Source organism: Amaranthus tricolor, chromosome 13 (assembly GCF_026212465.1).
Source record: "Amaranthus tricolor cultivar Red isolate AtriRed21 chromosome 13, ASM2621246v1, whole genome shotgun sequence".
NCBI lineage: Eukaryota > Viridiplantae > Streptophyta > Magnoliopsida > Caryophyllales > Amaranthaceae > Amaranthus > Amaranthus tricolor.
Genome location: NC_080059.1, coordinates 315750 through 333877, shown reverse-complemented (window position 1 = coordinate 333877; position 18128 = coordinate 315750). Strand labels below are relative to the sequence as shown.

Below are 18128 nucleotides of genomic sequence, written 5' to 3'. Positions count from 1 at the left end.
GTAACATCCACTGATTTGTGTTTAAGATATTTTGAAAAATGTTTTTATTTTTTGCTTTTTTATGAATTGGCTTTCTGAATCATTTTGTTTCAAAAGTTTTGCTAACTACAATTCTTTTTATGATAGAGTAATCGAAAACTGATTTGATTAGATAAAAGTTTTGGTGAATAAATTAATTATTCAAATAATGCGTAATGATTGATTATTGATTGTTTCATAGAAAAAATAAGCCAATATCAAAAGTCATTAAAAAATGCCATTAAAAGTGAGCTTTTGATTTTAGCTTAAAAGTTATTTACTAAAATTTTTTTTTATTGTTTTACCAATAAAAAAACCCAAAAAATCAAAAAAAAAAAAAATCGTCAAACATCTCCAAAAGCATTTTTATTATTGTGCTCGGCTAATGGCTACCATTATAATAATACAATCTCAATCATCAGTTGTGAAACTGAGCACTGATTTTTTTACTAATTAAAAAAGTAAATGCTAACTTAAGGATAATACTAAATTTTATAGACTAGATTATAAAATAAAATAAATGATAATTACTACTCCCTCCGTTCTTTTTTGATATTCCACATTACTATAACGGGTAGTTTCAAAAGTTCTTTCACTTTAGAATACTTTCTATTTTTAAAAAGTTTTTATCCCACTTTTACCCCTTAAAACCCTCCTTTTCTTTTAATGTATCCCTTTTCTTTTATTTATAATTATTTTCTCTCTCATACTTTCAATACAATCATTACTTCACACTACTATTTAATTAAAATAATACCCACTACAACCTCATACTTCCAATACAATCATTACTTCACACTATTATTTAATTAAAATAATACCCACTACAATCCAAAGATTTTATTTTCCTTAATATGTGTGAAAAACCCAAAGTGGAAGATCAAAAAAGAACGGAGGGAGTATAACTTAATAATAATGTATTTTAACCCAGAATTAATAGTAAATTTCAAAGTTAATGTTATTTTTTTTAATTTTCTCTTGATAATATTAATGGGGAATCAAGGACTTCATCCTTTTCCAACCCCCTTCCAAGTTCCAATCGCTATCGTTTTAAACATGGACTAAGCTATTCCCATCTCCTTATCCTTTTTGTGTATAATTTTGTGCTTCTGACTCATTTGGTTTGTTAGACCATCCAAGCACCATACAATAAATAGATGAGTTTTGTCATATTTTACAAATATGTAATGCTAAATTTTGTATTTTTTGTATCCATTATATCAATCAATTCTTTAAAACCCAAAAAATATTTTCATAAAATAAATGTTTAAAAATAAGAAGAATAAAAAAAATGTTGTGAATTAAAATTTTATACTTTGCCTACTCCCTCTCTGTTCCAAATAATCAAACCCATTTTTCTTTTTAATTCTTCTTATTAAATTTTCCACATTATTATTTTTGACTATAACTCACACTCTTTCTTTAAATTTTATCAATATATTTAACTTACAGATTCATATTATTCACACATTTCTCCCTTTTTTCTTAGAAATAATGTGCATTTTATTACTTAAATTCACATAGTAGGTAGGTTCTACCCACTCCATAGCTCCAATATATTAATCTCCAATATTAAAATCTAATGTAATGCAAATAATGTTATCACACCGTACATCAATGATGCAAGATCATGCATTAACTTTCTTCTACTTTGTTGGCTACTAATTACATGCTTGATGCTCGTATGACTTACTAGCTAGTGAATGATCATGATATGTTTTTCTTAATAAGAAATTCATCTTATACGATAATTATTTAATTACATGCTTAAACTTGGCTTGTATATATAATTTAGTTTGCCTTTCCAGATTAGTTAAGGTTAAATAATAATAACCAAAATTCATAACACGTATCAACTTTTAATTTGTCTAAATATTGAAATAGTATGATCTTTGGTGGGTTCCTATTTGTCAGATAATAAAAGAATGTGATGATATTGGGCTAGAGATCCAGATCGTCATTCTCGCAAATGGTTATTACTTATTAGTGTAGTCTCTTGACTTGTTTAATTAGCTTGTTTCACTCGTATTTCATCGGTTTTTGAATAAGTTATAGTTTTTACAAGTGTTATTATTTGGTAACATTAGTATTAGATATCAAAAAAATGATGAACACGTTAAAAAATCAATGAAAAAATTGCTTACAATATCTTTTTATTTTTAATTTAAAAATCAATTTTTTAACTAATTAAAAACACATAAACCAATTATATTTTCAACTGTAAAAAAAGTAAAAGTTAACTAAAAGTTGATCCAAAAAGTTATTTATCAAATTGGAGTTCCATTTTTATTAAGATATAGTCTTATTTTCGAAATAAGATTAATTCGAGTAGAACATTAACAAATCAACAAATCCTCACATAATGACGATAAAAGTAATATAGTAAAACACTACTTTCTATTTCTTTGAATTTGCACCATATAACTTAAATATATAATAAGTTTTGAAATCACATAGTGTAAAATTAAAGGGAGGGAGGGAGCATCCAGAGTAGAACTTCTAAGTTCTAAATAGCTAGTTTTTGTAAAAACATAGTCTCATGATTTTTATTTTATTAGGCAACATCCTAAAAGTGGCAGACAGTATATATCACAATAATTTGTTGGTAGTTTCTTGGAGTTATTTCATATACTTGTATTGTATAGTTATATGCAATAGACATGATAATATATATTACAAATGTATTAAAAGGAACCTAATATTCTCATCTAATCTTCAAGTTGTAAAAAGTGGACTAATTCCTCTTAATCAAGATAAAGAAGAATGATGTGTGTGTATGTATTGGTGCAAATTCCATCAAGCCATCTTATCCAAGACACAAATAATAATGAATTTTATTGCCCATGCATCATTAAATCCATCTATTATGATATTAACTGGAAATCCCTGAACAAAGCAAGATGTTGTTTAGGTTGGCATATGTATGCATGCATGGTTCTATATTATTGCTCCTGCTTTGTAACTCTTAGCTTGGTATTAAGAGGTCTTATGTTTGTTAGTTTGATATTATGTTATCAGATTGTGAGCATTTATTTTTGCTTTTGGTCCAGACTCGAACTCACTTCAAGTAACTAATAAGAAAGTCAATTAGTCACTAGTCTAGTGGGACATCATCTCAAAACCGTATGGTAATATAGATCACATTTATTGTTTACTACTTTGTAAATTAGTCACATTCCCTGCTATTTTTTTACATGACACGACATTTTTATTGTATGCGTATGAGATACCTAACGGCTAATCCTAACAAACTTCCTATTTACATGTGTGTACATCCTTCAAGTTTGCTAGTTCTACTTTCAAGTGCAACAAGATTTTTTTTTTCTAGAGAGCCCAAGCATAAGTACAATGGAGGAATTCATAACTTCATGTGAGAGACGCTTTTTACTGTGAGATATTCTTCATATATGAGCTAAATAGTCCAATTAATACAATTATTATTAGCATATGAGCTTTTTATTTTAAGGTCATCTCACCAAGAGACGGTATCTCACAAGAATAGCTCGATTTCATAGGTCATCAAGAAAACCCCTGTAATATTTGCTAAATATTTATATAGAAGTAGTTTTACACTATGTTGATCAATTTGTGGCTTATGAGTTAATACTTCATCGTTACTTTTTATTTTCACCCAAATATCTTTTTACACAGTTTAATGCGTTTATCGGTTGTTTATATTTAAAATTATACTCAATTAAAAATTATAAAAATTTGATATTATAAAAATATCTAATGAGATGAATAAAACAAGATCTCATATAACTATTTTTTCTTTCTTAATAGTCGCAATATGTAAAATACTATCAAATGATTAATAATGTAAAAAATGATTTTGGTGCAACTAAAAAACCGAGGAAGTATATACTAATTTTATTCAGAAAAATTGTTTAAAAGAATGTATTCCAATCTTGTTCTCGAAAAGATTCTAATCTTCCACTTTTTATAGGTTGATTTTGAAAATCTTCAATAACTTTCGTTTGTTGATTCTTGATTCTAACATAGATTTTTTTATCTAAAGGTCGAATTTATTCAAAATTAAGTTATATAAGTACTTTCTTGGATTAGTATATGGAAGTATATTATTAAATAGCTAGTCTTTTGAGAGATCGTCTCTTTAAAAGACATATCTTAAGTCCAGTCCATTAAAGATTAATGTCTATTTACCGTGTTTTTAATGCGTATTTACATTATCCTTAATGCTTACTTACCGTATCCTTAATGCTTACTTGCCATCTACTTACATCATTCTTAATGCATACTTACAATATTTTAAAAAATATAAAATGAACCGGCCCAATTATAAATAAGAATTTGTGATTATTAAAGACACAAATTTATTTATAAGACATATTCCTATAACATTTTGTTTCAAGTAGACTATAGAATTGTTTAAAATTTCCTATAACATGTAAAAGCTTTACTGGAGTACCAACATTCTCATCTTAGTTGCAATTTCATTGATCTCCCACAAAAATAAAGAAATTTCTCAAGTTTGAAAGTTGTACGCTTAAACCCTTCTCAACAACCCACTATTTTGTTTTGTTTCGTTTAGAAAACTAAATTTCTGCAAAATATATCTATCTATTGATCACTTCAAGCTTTTGAATATTCATAATCATTTCATTTCTGGGCAATTTGACTTTTCAGTATATGAAAGATAATTCTTGATTCTTGGTTATCGTTGAAACAGGACATATATTGAAAGTTAAACCCAGAAAAATATAGGAGGAAGTTAAATATGGCTGGATTTTCTAATGACCCAACTCTTGGAATTCAAGAAACGAATTCCGATGATGATGGTGGTTGTAAATTACTTGAAGAGAGGGAAGTAGAAGGAACTTCAAGAACAGATGATAAAGAGAAAGAAAAGAGTCCAACTGTTGGAAATTCAATTCACAGGTCTTGTTCAAGGCCACAACTTGATGTTAGTGGTGCTGCTATTCAAGGGAATTTTGAGGAGAGAAACCCTACTATTTTGCTCCCTGATCAATATGATGATATCTCTCATCTGGCTTTGGACATTGGAGGTAAACTGTTTGTGTATGATTTTGTTGGATAATTAATTATAAACTTAATCTTCTAATTTGCAATTAATCAGAAATTAAGTGAAATTAAGTGCTGGTGGAAGCCTGTTTTTGCTATCTTGTCAAGCGATGCAGTAAGATCGTTTAAGAAGATTGTTATTCTTGTAAAATGCAATAAGGGGTTAGCAGGGCTTGAAATGTCTTTCCGGGACTCACTCCGACACCCAAGTCAGTATCAGATTGAGATAAATTGCTAATAGGCCCTTCCAGGACCACTGTAACTGCAAAGTGGATTATTACTTTGAACTTATTTTGACGTGAGGTCATTTGTAATTAATATCTGGCAAATGTAATTTTGAGGATTTATTTATGACGATAGTAATCACTTTCTTAGATTTATGATTGTATAATTATAATGCTTTTCTAAAATTCAATGTGGGTCTCCTAGAAGATTAGATATAATAACTTATTTACAATAAATTACTTAGAGTTGATATATCTCTCTCATGATAATAGTTGCTAGTTAAAAATTAATTACCCTATTTATGAACTTCTTGATGTGTATTTATAGTCTATTATTGTGCATGTAGAACATTTCTTTGTTATATCATCAATCCCCAAAATTCTCTTGCATGCTACTGTGCTTATCCTAGACGTGTCAATTTCTTATTTATTTTTGATGGTGCTCTTTGCTTCTAACACATGTCCTACTAGCTTATAATGTCTCTCTATAATTGACAAGTGTCTTCCAATTGTACGTGACTTTTCCATGCACTAATATTATTGTTGTACATTTAATGTTCTTCCAATCTTCCCAGATAAATGTTGCCAGATTACCTTCTAAACTTATTAATTTCTCCCAAATTAAAATTAAATTAATCTTCCCAAATAATTTTCTGTCATAATTGCTTCTGGCTAATATTTTACATATACATAAATAATTCTCTCTTTTGGTATAGCGTTTTGTGTTTTATGTTTATCACTTTGTTGGGTTTGTTGATTTTGGTTAGTTTTGTGCTTTCTCATTTGCTTGGGGATGATGGTTGAACAATTTAATTCCTTCAATGTTGGTTTTGTACTAATTTATTAGTTGTTTATCATACCCTAGTTAATTGTGGAGGTCTCTTGTGTTTTGGATTGTTATTAAAGTGTCTATTTGTAGCACCCTGATCTCTTAGGGGTTGTAGACTAGCCTTATAAAGAAACAGAAATCGTTTATGACATTTTTTTGTCCTCATTTATCTTTATTTACGTGCATCTTGAAGATTTTTCATAAGTTCACCCATTTTAAGATTACTCTAGGCTAAGCACATTGAATTGTGAAATTATTGGCAAATGAACTTTGTTGAAAAAAATACACCTTGTTGATATTTGACATACTATCAAATCTTTTACTCTATCTCATCTCAACTTGGGGTATTACATTCAGTCTCATTTAGGAAAGCAACATCCTTGTTGCGCTTAGATTATGAGCTCTATCATGCCCCATGATTCAGCCCGTTATGTTAGGTGAACTAATGATTAATCATAGTCGCGCAATTGTTCTAATACCATTTGTAACACGCCTTATCTCAATCGGAGGTTAACTGGTGATTATCCATGGACGCACAAATCAACACAAGTTTTTTGGCGATGTCTTGTCCTCACTTGTGCACACTTTGGAAACTTTTTAAAAGATGAATTATCCTAAGACAACTCCATACAAAATATGCTTTATTTTGGAGCTCATAGGAAATGAATTTGTTGGAAAAGAAGATGCACCTTGTTAGCATGGGTAATACTATCATATCCTTTTCAAACTCTTTTACTCTATCTCATCAATCGGAGTATTACAACAATAGTTTAGTTAATGAAGTGTGATGATATACATTATGCAAGATACGTACCAGGGGAGACACACGTTAATGCATGGATGAGAAACATACTTGTATCACTTGATGTGTATGCTATGTGGAACGAGTTGTTTTATATGAATATAAGTATAGTGTTGTGCGCCTTGCATGAAAGAAGTTGCACGATGAAGATCTATAAGCTGTGTTACCTGGATTGCGGAACAGAGCTTTGATCTACATTGGGAACGCTCGTCTTGGATCGCAGGACAAACGCGACCCTAATAGCAAACCCGTTCCGGCTATTGGAGCAAATATGAAGTGAAGATAATTTTTATTAGTAAAAAAACTTATACAAAGTGAAATAAGGAGCTACTTTTAGGCTTTAATGGAGAGAAGAGAAAAACAAAGGAGATGAAAGATGTCGCTGAATTTAGTTGGTCCATGAAGTTGGATTATCTCATCTCTTGGTTCGTTCTTCACGGTGATGTTAATTGAGTATCCTATGAAGAATGTTAATATTGATAGTCTTTCTCCACCAAGTTGCCTTTTTAATTTGAAGTTGAACATGTAACTTTGGACTCTTTTATTTTGATGTTTAAGGTAGTAGTTCCTTCTATGTCATAACATGTAATACTTATCTTTATTGATAATTAAGGGAATAAACCAATTTACGGGTTTGAATTTCTGTGTTTATTCATTTATTCCAATATACATTGTATCATATTTATACAAGAAAAGCTTCCTAAAATAATGAGAATATACAGAATATTTTGTGCCCTAAATATGTATGGAATATTGGAGAAATATTCTGGTTGCCTTGACAGATTTATTCTTTTCCTCAAATAGATTATTCTAACACTCCCCCTCAAGTTGGGTCGTAGGATCACCAACACCCAACTTGTGTAAAACATTCTCGAAAGACTGGGTTGCTACTGCTTTAGTGAGGATATCTGCCAACTGATCCTCTGAGCGAACATGAGGTAGTTTAATGGTTTCATTTTCCAACTTTTCCTTTATGAAGTGTCTGTCGATTTCAACATGTTTCGTACGATCATGTTGTACCGGGTTCTCTGAGATGTTGATGGCGGCCTGATTATCACAATACAACACGCTGCTCTTTATGGGCATAAAGCCAAGCTCAGTAAGGAGTCTTCTTAACCATAAGATTTCAGTAACTCCTTTGGCAATTCCCCGGAATTCAGCTTCAGCACTCGATAAGGCGACAACCTTTTGTTTCTTACTCCTCCATGTCACGAGATTTCCACCTACTAGAGTGAAATAACCCGATGTTGATCTCCTATCATCTCTGTCCCCTGCCCAATCTGCATCAGTGTAAGCAACTACATCAAGGTGACCGTTCTTCTGGTATAGAACCCCTCTTCCTGAAGTTCCTTTCAAATATCTCAAGATCCTAATTACTGCTTCCATATGTCGTATCTGAGGTCGGTGCATGGCTCGACTCACAACTCCAACTGCGTAAGCTATGTCAGGCCTTGTATGGGCTAGGTATATCAGTTTCCCTACTAGTTTCTGGTATTGCGCACAGTTTGTCGGTTCCCCATCTTCAAGAATTTGTAAACCATGATTGATCATTATTGGAGTTTCAATAGGCTTACAATCTAACATACCTGCTTCAGCTAGTAGATCCAGCACATACTTCCTTTGGGATATAAAGATGCCCCTGTTAGACCTTAGGACTTCAATCCCCAGAAAATACTTGAGCCTTCCTAGATCTTTCATTTCGAATTCTTTGAACAGCTTGTCTTTTAAGACCTTGATTTCGTCTGTGTCGTCCCCTGTAATGATCATGTCATCCACATAGATGATAAGGCAAGTTATCTTACTTCCATTCTTTTTCAGAAACAGTGTATGATCGGAGTTACTCTGTTTATACCCAAATTGTTTCATTGCTGAAGTGAATCTGCCAAACCATGCTCGGGGTGATTGTTTTAGCCCATATAGAGCTTTCCGTAATCTACACCCTTCATTTCTCCCAAAGTCTCCTGAAAATCCTGGGGGAGCCTGCATATATACTTCTTCTTTTAATTCTCCATGTAGAAAGGCGTTTTTTACATCGAATTGGTGAAGAGGCCAATCAAGATTCGCTGCTATGGAGAATAAAACCCTTATAGTATCCAGCTTAGCAACCGGAGAGAAGGTCTCTGAATAATCAACTCCATATGTCTGTGTATACCCTTTCGCCACGAGTCTAGCTTTGTACCTTTCGATGGATCCATCTGCCTTATATTTCACTGTGTACACCCATTTGCATCCCACTATCTTTTTTCCTTTCGGTAGGGTGCATTTTTCCCATGTTTTATTTTTTTGTAGAGCATCAATCTCTTCTTCCATAGCTTTCCTCCATTTAACATCCTGCATAGCTTTATCACTACTTTGTGGAAGTTCAGTTGCATAGATAGCGGCTTTGAATGCTAAAGCACTCTGTGACATGTTATCCTCCACAACTGGCTCGATCGGATATTTCGATCTTTTGGCCTCATAATCCGGATCGTACCTTCTAGGGGGTACACCTCGAGTTGAGCGAGGTGGGAGTATGTACCCCTGGGATTCACCTGTCTGCTCTTCCCCTGTTTCCTCATTCTTATCAGCAATATCAACAGTCTCAGCATCAACAATCTCAGTATCACATATCTTATCTTGCTCAAGTAAAGAACTAACCTGATGTTCAGACACAACTGGATGTGGTATGGGTTGTATGAATTGAAAAGACAGTTCGGTAGCATTGCCTAATTGCTCTTGTGGGTCTGGGTTCAACATCCATGGACTAGCTAACCATCTGAGATCGTCATTTTTCATCTCCCCCTGACATCGAGGATGGGCGTAGTAGTATTCGGATTCAGAGAAATCACAATCCATCGTAGTGTACATTCGTTGAGTTTTTGGATCATAACACCTATACCCCTTCTGGTTTCTTCCATATCCCAAGAAAACACACTTAATTGCCCGTGATTCTAGTTTACTTCGTATCCGTTTTGGACAATGAACATAGACGGTGCACCCAAAGATCCGAGGAGGTAAGGAATGTGAGGAAGGTATGGGAAGGTAGGTTTGAAGGGATTCTAAAGGTGTTTTATAGTTTAAGGCTTTTGTGGGAAGACGGTTAGTGAGGTAGGTAGCAGTGGAGATAGCATCGGGCCAATGAGTGGTAGGGATATGGGATTCAAGCATTATGGCACGGGTAATTTCTAGTAGGGTTCTGTTTTTCCGTTCAGCTACACCATTTTGTTGAGGTGTATCTGGACACGAAGTTTGATGGATAATGCCTTTACTAGCAAGGAATTTGTGCATTTCAGTATTAACATATTCACGGCCATTATCTGTTCGTAAGGTACGGATTTGGGTTTGGAATTGGGTGCATATCATGTGATAAAAATCAACAAACACTGCAAACACCTCAGATTTGTGTTTAAGAAAGTAGATCCAGCTCATTCTAGTACAGTCATCAATAAACACAATATAATAAAAAAAACCATGCATTCCACAAACAGGTGCGGGTCCCCAAACATCAGAATGAACAATCATAAATGGTAAGCTAGATCTATTCAAACTACTAGGATATGAGTGTTTATGACTCTTTGCCAAAATACATGTCTCGCACTTAAAGTCCAAATTTGATCTAGCTAAAGTGGGAAGAAGTTTCTTGAGATACCCTACAGATGGATGTCCAAGTCTACGATGCCAAGTCCACAGTTGCTTCCCCCGTGACCCATGAGCAAGAACTGCGTTGCCTTTTTGAACCGTCTCTTCCAAGTAGTACAGACCATCTTTTTCAATACCACGCCCAATAATCTTGCCTGTCTGAACATCCTGCACAACACAAGAACCAGATTTTATAAGCACAGTGCAATTGAGTTCCTTTGTAAGGTGACTAACGGACAATAGTTTATGTGAAAGGTTAGGAACAAAAAGACAATTATTCAATGTTAAATTTTTTGACACGGTAATAGCTCCAGCACCCATGACTTTAATTTCTTCCCCATTAGCAGTTTTAATGAGATTTTTTTTAGGTCGGACATGATTAAAAAAGTCATTTTTATCATACGACATTGTGTCCGTAGCTCCGCAATCAAGGATCCATTCGTTAACAGGGTTGTTTTTATTTACACAAGAGAAAACAAAAGGACGAGAGGGAGCCACGTCTCTCCTCTCTTTTTCATTGAAAAGCGTGTGACCCTCATTTGAAGGGCCACATTTTCCTTCATTTGAAGGGTCACCTTCCCATTTCTGACTCTGCGTCTCCCTTTCTCCTTCATCTTCCTTTGCTTTTCTGACCATGGCCGCCATACCTTCGTCTGATTTAACGCTTGAAACGGCTGCTGCTCTTCCAGATCTTGACTGATCGGAGAATGGGCCGGCCATTTTTGCTCCCTTTTTTTTCGTGTCTGGCCACCAATCCGGGTATCCCACAAGCTTAAAGCACTCACTTTTCGTGTGTCTCATCCCACCACAGTGGGTACATTGAAGATGGCTTCTCTCATCATTCTTCCGGTAAGATCTCTCCGATCTCCCTCTGACAGCGAAAACACCCCCTGAGCCCGATGATTCCAACTCCAATGAGGGCTCCTTTTTCATGATTCCCCTTCTCATTATCTCCCTTCTTATGAAGGCATATGCCTCCTCTGCTGTGGGTAACGGATCTTGGAGGAGGAGATCTCTTCTCTCTTTGTCGAACGTTTCATTTACCCCGGCAAGAAATTGATACAATCGATTTTTTTGGGTTAATTGGTTGTAAATAATTTTGTCTTCTGGGTCTTTCATCGGATTTGGTTGCCTCCTATCGATTTCCTTCCATAGAGTTATTAAATTGCTATAGTATTTTTCCAAAGTATCTGTTTTTTGTTCGATTTTATTAGCCTTGACAGTGAGGTCAAAGATTTGGAGACCATCACTGCCACTGCTATATACGGTTTCGATCCCTTTCCAGAGAGTCTTTGCGGTTGGGAAATCGATAAATTGGTTAACTAAATCCGGGTGAATGCTTTCGATTATCCATGAAATAACCACCGAATCTCGTCTGGTCCATTGGCTGTACTCTTGGTCAGTTTGTGGTGGTGGGTCGGCGATGATATGGTTGAGCCGATCCCGACCACTTAGGGCCAATTGCATCAACCTGGACCACATGGTGTAATTTTGGTGAGTTAACTTTTCTGATATTGAGAATGTGGGGATTGAAATTGTGGTGGTGCTTGTGGATGTTTCGGATGGCAGTGGGTTTGACTTATTGGTGTTTAACTGTGAGAACAGTTGCAAAAGTTGTCCCATTGTTACTGGTTGGTCTGGCATGATTATGGTGTCTTTTGACTCCATTCTTTCTTTTTCAGGTAAGGTTTAGTATTCCGGTAGACGATGAAGCCGCTTAGACGATTTCTACCTCAGAAACGTCTTGGCTCTGATACCATAATTAAGGGAATAAACCAATTTACGGGTTTGAATTTCTGTGTTTATTCATTTATTCCAATATACATTGTATCATATTTATACAAGAAAAGCTTCCTAAAATAATGAGAATATACAGAATATTTTGTGCCCTAAATATGTATGGAATATTGGAGAAATATTCTGGTTGCCTTGACAGATTTATTCTTTTCCTCAAATAGATTATTCTAACAATTGATGTGGTAGGATCCCTAATCAAGCTAGTCTATCTTTCAAGAGATGAGGATAAATATGTTGAAGATAAGCGGAAGAGGTCATTGAAGCAAGGATTTGGTATTTCAAATAAAACTTTGGAGAAGCTACCTTGTACTTGGTGGAAGACTTCATTTTGTGAAGTTTGAGACTACCAAAATAGATTAAGTCAAAGAAACTACACTTTGGTGGTATGTCATGTTCTCAAGTGTGACTCTTTCTTTATCTATTTATGAGAAGTTTGTAAGAATATGCCATTAATATACTAGGGTACCATTGCACATATATTTGTTCCAGATTTTGGTGGAGCTATTGTGGTAAGATCTCTTTTATATACGCATATGATATCACAAATAAACCTCTATGTATAATGCAGGGATCTAGTTGCTCGTTGGCCTTCTAATGTGAACAAAAATGTCGTAATCAAGGTAATTGTGATTTTCAATATCTTCTCTTGATTATTGGGATCATCTTAGAGGATATGAATCACTTAGCATGATATTACATACCCATCTTACTTTTGGTAATCTTTAAGGAAGGGATATTGCATAAGTACATTGCAGGACACCACATATATTGTCCACATCAAGGGAGGGTAAGAGAGGGTAAAGTCAATGTCTAATGTCTTTCTTTTAATATTTCAAATCTTTTATAGACAATATACAAGATGCTTTCCTACTTGGATTCTCCATAATTATTGGCATATTTTGTACATTTATGATTTACCCATTTGAATTTTATTGGTTGTTCATCCATGCAATGATTGTATACACTTCGTGAACTTTTATTCAATCATGTGTCTTAAGAGAAAATGAGGCTTCTCTTGCTGTTCTACATGGAGCTTGACGGCATGACTGAGGTATGTGCTCTAACATCTCTTCATCACAACGATGTGTCTAAGCAACATTACCCAAGTTAATTCTTTGTGCTGGAGGCTAGATTGTTTACCTTGATTGAGGGTGTGGTAGCAGCAAACATATTTTACTGGAGATCCCGTGCTTGTGTGGAGCTTTATCACAAAGGGACGATTATTGAGATTTACAGGATGAGCCGCAAAAAGATGCAAAGTATTCTGATATCCTTCTTGATTGTTTCCCTTTCATAGCAAACTAGCAAAGTCAAAACACCGTGTAACTAACAAATAGTCGAATCCCATGATGGGTTTCACTTTTTTCTTATGGTATTCGTAAGTGATTGTTCAATGATTGTAGTAATGACAATTAGGTATTAAAACTTTTGTTAAGGTGTGCTTTGACTAAATATGACAGTTGCTAATTTGAGCTTTGTGCATCAGGTAGATTATTATGACATATTTAAGGAGGGAATGCTTGGATCTGATGGCAAGAAGCCACCTGCCCATGAACGAGCGTTGCTTTTTGTGGATAATTCTGGTGCTGACATTGTCTTAGGGATCCTTCCCCTTACTATAGAGCTTCTTCAACATGGAACTGAAGTGAGTCTGGTTTTACTGAAGAAAATGAGTGTTTCTTCTTCATTAGTGTTGTGCGACAGCGGAAGCAAAGATCGAAAACAATAATGAAACAATAAAGATTCAAACAAACAATAAAGAAAATCACACTGATAAGTTAACGAGGTTCACTATCAACGTGATAGCAATATCCACCGGCACCGAAAATAAACTTTTCACCATAAACCGGGATATTACAAGATGAACACGAGAAACCACAACAATGGCTCTCCAAGCTTTTTCTCTCTTAGTTTTCCTCACTTTGTGTTTTGCATTGCATCCTCTTCTAATTCTAATTACATGGGGCCTTTATATAGTATACCTTATAATAAAAGAAATTAGGGTTAAGAAAATACAAAAAACCATCAAATATTAAGAGTAACCGGCCAAAAACGTGCCACGCGAACCGTGTAAAACTACGCGAGCCGCAGAGTGAGATCAGAAGCAACTCCGCGCCCCGCGGATCAAGGCAGAGACAGCTCCGCGCCCCGCGGAGTTCTACACGACCCGCGGAGGTCTTCTTCGTCCCATATGATGACTTGTTCGAGTCACTATATTTCAACAATTAGCATGTCTCGTTATGAAATATCTTTGATGACATCTTTTTTACTCACTCATCAATTTCTTCAAATTATTACCTACAAACAGTAAATTCAATATATAGATCTATATTTCCGAATCAAAAAAACAAAACAAAATAATCAATTTAGATGACTTTGAGTATTGGGTTTTTATTTTGTTTTAGTTTTTTCCCCAATTTTTATCCAATATAGGTATCATGGTATCATGGTATTATGTATGCCTTCAGAGTTCAGTGCCACTAATGAGTTATGGTTGTTGAGAATGGATGTGGTAGTCCATGCATTGACTTACGACAAGTTAGCAGCTGCTGCTAAAGATGCTGATTTGGTGTGTAAACTACTTTTTGTTCAGGGAACTCGCGCAGATAATGTTTTGTCACTTGTTTTCGTGTGCTTGCACAACTTTTATGCAGGAAGAATGTGCTTTGTAGATTATTTTGGAAGGCATAGGCAGAGCTATTCACGCTAATTTTAATGCAAAGTTTAAATGTGACATTTTGAAGGTGAGCGGTGTTATAGATAACGAATGTCTTCTAGTACTCCGATCAATGCGTTTTGAGTGTTTTTAACGTTATTAATCCTCTGTATCACATCCCAAATATATACGTTTTGCAGCTCGCAATGGTAAAGAACCAGAGGTTAGCAGAGAAGTTGCTTAACGACAACATATACAACTGTGTCTGCAAATTCGAGCCAGCAAACTGAAATATTTTCGGATGAAATGTTTGCTGAAAGGTTGTTAGAGGCTTAGAGCATTCGATTGATGTTCGATGTACATAGTGTTTGATAAATAAGCATTTGATATAGTATACAACCCATCAAGATGAAGTATTAGTCTACACTTACGCTATTAAACAATTTCACATTTGGCTTATGTACTGTATGAATCATCTATTGTTTGCTGTACAATGCATTTTGTGGCTCTAATGTATTATGATCATGGTTCGGGTAGGGAGTATTGCATGACGGCAGATCATATTTTTATTAAAAGAGATGAGGAGGTTGCGATAGCGAGACCTTAGCTCTAGACTAACCTGAAATTTTCAAATTTGGACAATTTTTAATAATTTTTTAAAGAAAAAATTATCTAAAATAATTCAACCTTTTTATGATTTTTTCAACTTTAATACACAATAAAAATCCCACCTATTGATTAACCATGAATAATTTCAACTTTAAGGAAATATTTAGTTAAAGTAAATTTGGGTAATCCGATGACCTGCTATAGTAGTCAATTCACCAAAAAAGTAAACTGAAAATTAATTTAAAATTAGAGAAAAATTTTTAAATTTTACATAAAAAATACTAAATAATAAAAAAAATCATAAATTTTTTTAACATTTTTTTTCGACATTTTATTTCAATTTATCTTTTCTCTTTTAAAATTTAAACTTGCTATAACAAGTCATCCGGTCACCCGATTTACTCTAGGAAAATACCCCTTAAAGTTAGGATTATTATTGAAAAATCATGAATAGGTTAAAAAATTTTAAGTAATTTTTCCTTTTCTAAATAAACAATACCCTTAATACTAATTACTATTCCTTCCATACTTTAATGTTCTTTCCATTTGGAATATTTCACATTAAGGAGAGAGAAATTTGATTCGTCCCAATGAAGCCTTTTTATTATGTATTTTTTATGATTTTTTATTATGTGTGTTTAGATATATTGAGATTTAAAATTTGCATTAAAAACTGTGTAAAAAAGAAAAAAAAAACAAAGGAGTATTAATTTATTGTTTCTGTGAAGTTAACGTGCAGATAAACCAGCCTTGTCATGATTGCGGCCACTACAGTTCTGGTCACTGATGTCTGGTTGGGAATTCGGTCATTGTGTGATCACCCAAAAAGGAGGTGGTTGGTGAATTTATGGGAAAATTTTGAAAAAAATAAGATTATTTAACAACTTAATTCCCAAAATAAGCTTCATGAAAACTTATTCCCCAAAATAAGCTTCCGTACATCCAAGCCAAGCCTCGGGTAAAATCGCTGTTATTAACAGCGAAAGAGGAAGAAAAAAAAATTAAAAGGCCAAAGTCTTTGTTAGTAACAGCGACTTAGCGACTTAAGGAGTTGACCAGTCAATTCCTTAAGTCGCTGTTACTAACAGTGACTTTGGCCTTAATTTTTTTTTATGAACTAAAGTAGTCGTTGTTAATTAGAAAAATAGTCGTTAGAAACTTGAAAATAGTCGTTGTAATGATGCTCTATAAATAGCTCCATCATTTCTAATACTTCATTATATTCATTCTACATCATTCTTCTTCTTTTCAATCAATTTTTAAAGGTAATATAAGGTATTATGTTAGTTTTGCTCTCAATTTATAAATGTTAATACTTTTTTTGAAAGTTCACTTACGTTACTATATTATATGTATTATGTAGATGTCAAAGGAACATTGTATTGAAGAGCTTTGTGATTGTGGTTATGAAGTTGAGATTAATACAGATTGGAGCAACTTTGATCCTGAGTGTGATTTTGTTGCTTGCCCTTTCTACTTGGTTGAAGGATTAGGATGCACATACTTTAGATGGATTGATCCGGAGGGTACCAAATGGCAGAGACACCTAATAATACGGCTTGAAAAAGAAAAACAAGAGCTTAAAGATGAGGAATGTAATCTCAAGAGACAAATAGATGATATGGCACATAGGAAAGAAAAGACTGAAAGGATTATGAGAAAGTTTAAGAAGCAATCTTAGTTAGCATCGGTGGTTTAAGTTAACGAATGAACTATGTAATTTGATATGTATTCGTTGAACATGAATGAAATATATACGATAAAAATATATACATCTACATATATATTACAATTTATACACAAAAGACCAAATGTTACAAATATTAAGTATGTACAAATGTTTAATATATACAAACAGTATTCTAATGCTAATCCTCCTCCTGTACCCTGTCTAACTGTGACGGTTTACGACGCCTCCTACGATAGTAAGAGGCCGTCGCATGACGCTCGGGTAGGAGAGGTGATTGATAATGTGATAATGTGGCACCCTGTGAGGACCTGGCACCGTAGTCTGGGTACGTTAAGTCAACCTCCTCAAGATGAACGTCGAGGTGATGAGGAGATGACTCGTACTCGTACGTAGTGGTGTGGGGCGCAGTCACTTCCGGAATGAAGTGTTGAAACTGCGTGCCTAGGAGTATGCCTTGGGCAATCTCCCGTACGGGCTCCTCTTGGGAGGAGCTGATAACTGATGCAATGCCTTATGCCTGCAGTAAGACTTAAGTATTAATGAAATGTATAACGTGTAAGTTGTATGGATAATAATCAATGTTGAAGAATACTTACAAAGTGCGTCATCGTCGGTGCTGCGGGAGCGTACTGGGCTGTCGGCATGATACCTCGTGGTGTCATCCATCGACGAGTGATGGAGAGGAACCACGGCATGTAATCCGCCGTAGTAGGTGCGCCTGCAGCGTCGATCAGCGCACCTTGGGCCAGCAGCTCTACCCTATGCTCCCAACAAGCGACATGGCGCTAGTTGACCTCCAGCCAGTTCTTGGGATCCCGACCCTTACGAGAGTGGTGGAGCTA

The 18128-nt window shown here is 34.5% G+C and overlaps 1 protein-coding gene across 5 annotated transcripts; it reads left to right on the top strand.

Moving 5' to 3' along the window:
* The first annotated feature begins 4400 nt into the window (after positions 1-4400).
* LOC130797621 (pantothenate kinase 2-like) lies at positions 4401-14385 on the top strand. 5 transcript variants are annotated; one of them, XR_009038914.1, is made up of 3 exons: positions 4407-5045; positions 12518-13382; positions 13463-14385. XR_009038914.1 is itself a non-coding variant. In XM_057660286.1 (3 exons), exons 1-2 carry the CDS (start codon positions 4757-4759, stop codon positions 12670-12672), a joined length of 444 nt encoding a protein of 147 aa, XP_057516269.1. In that variant the 5' UTR covers positions 4407-4756; the 3' UTR covers positions 12673-12714; positions 12900-14385. The 5 variants fall into 5 exon arrangements, 4 of the variants coding, with proteins under 4 accessions (XP_057516267.1, XP_057516269.1, XP_057516268.1 ...); XM_057660286.1 differs by having other exon boundaries at positions 12518-12714; positions 12900-14385; XM_057660285.1 differs by having other exon boundaries at positions 12518-12714; positions 12793-14385.
* The last annotated feature ends 3743 nt before the right edge of the window (positions 14386-18128 follow it).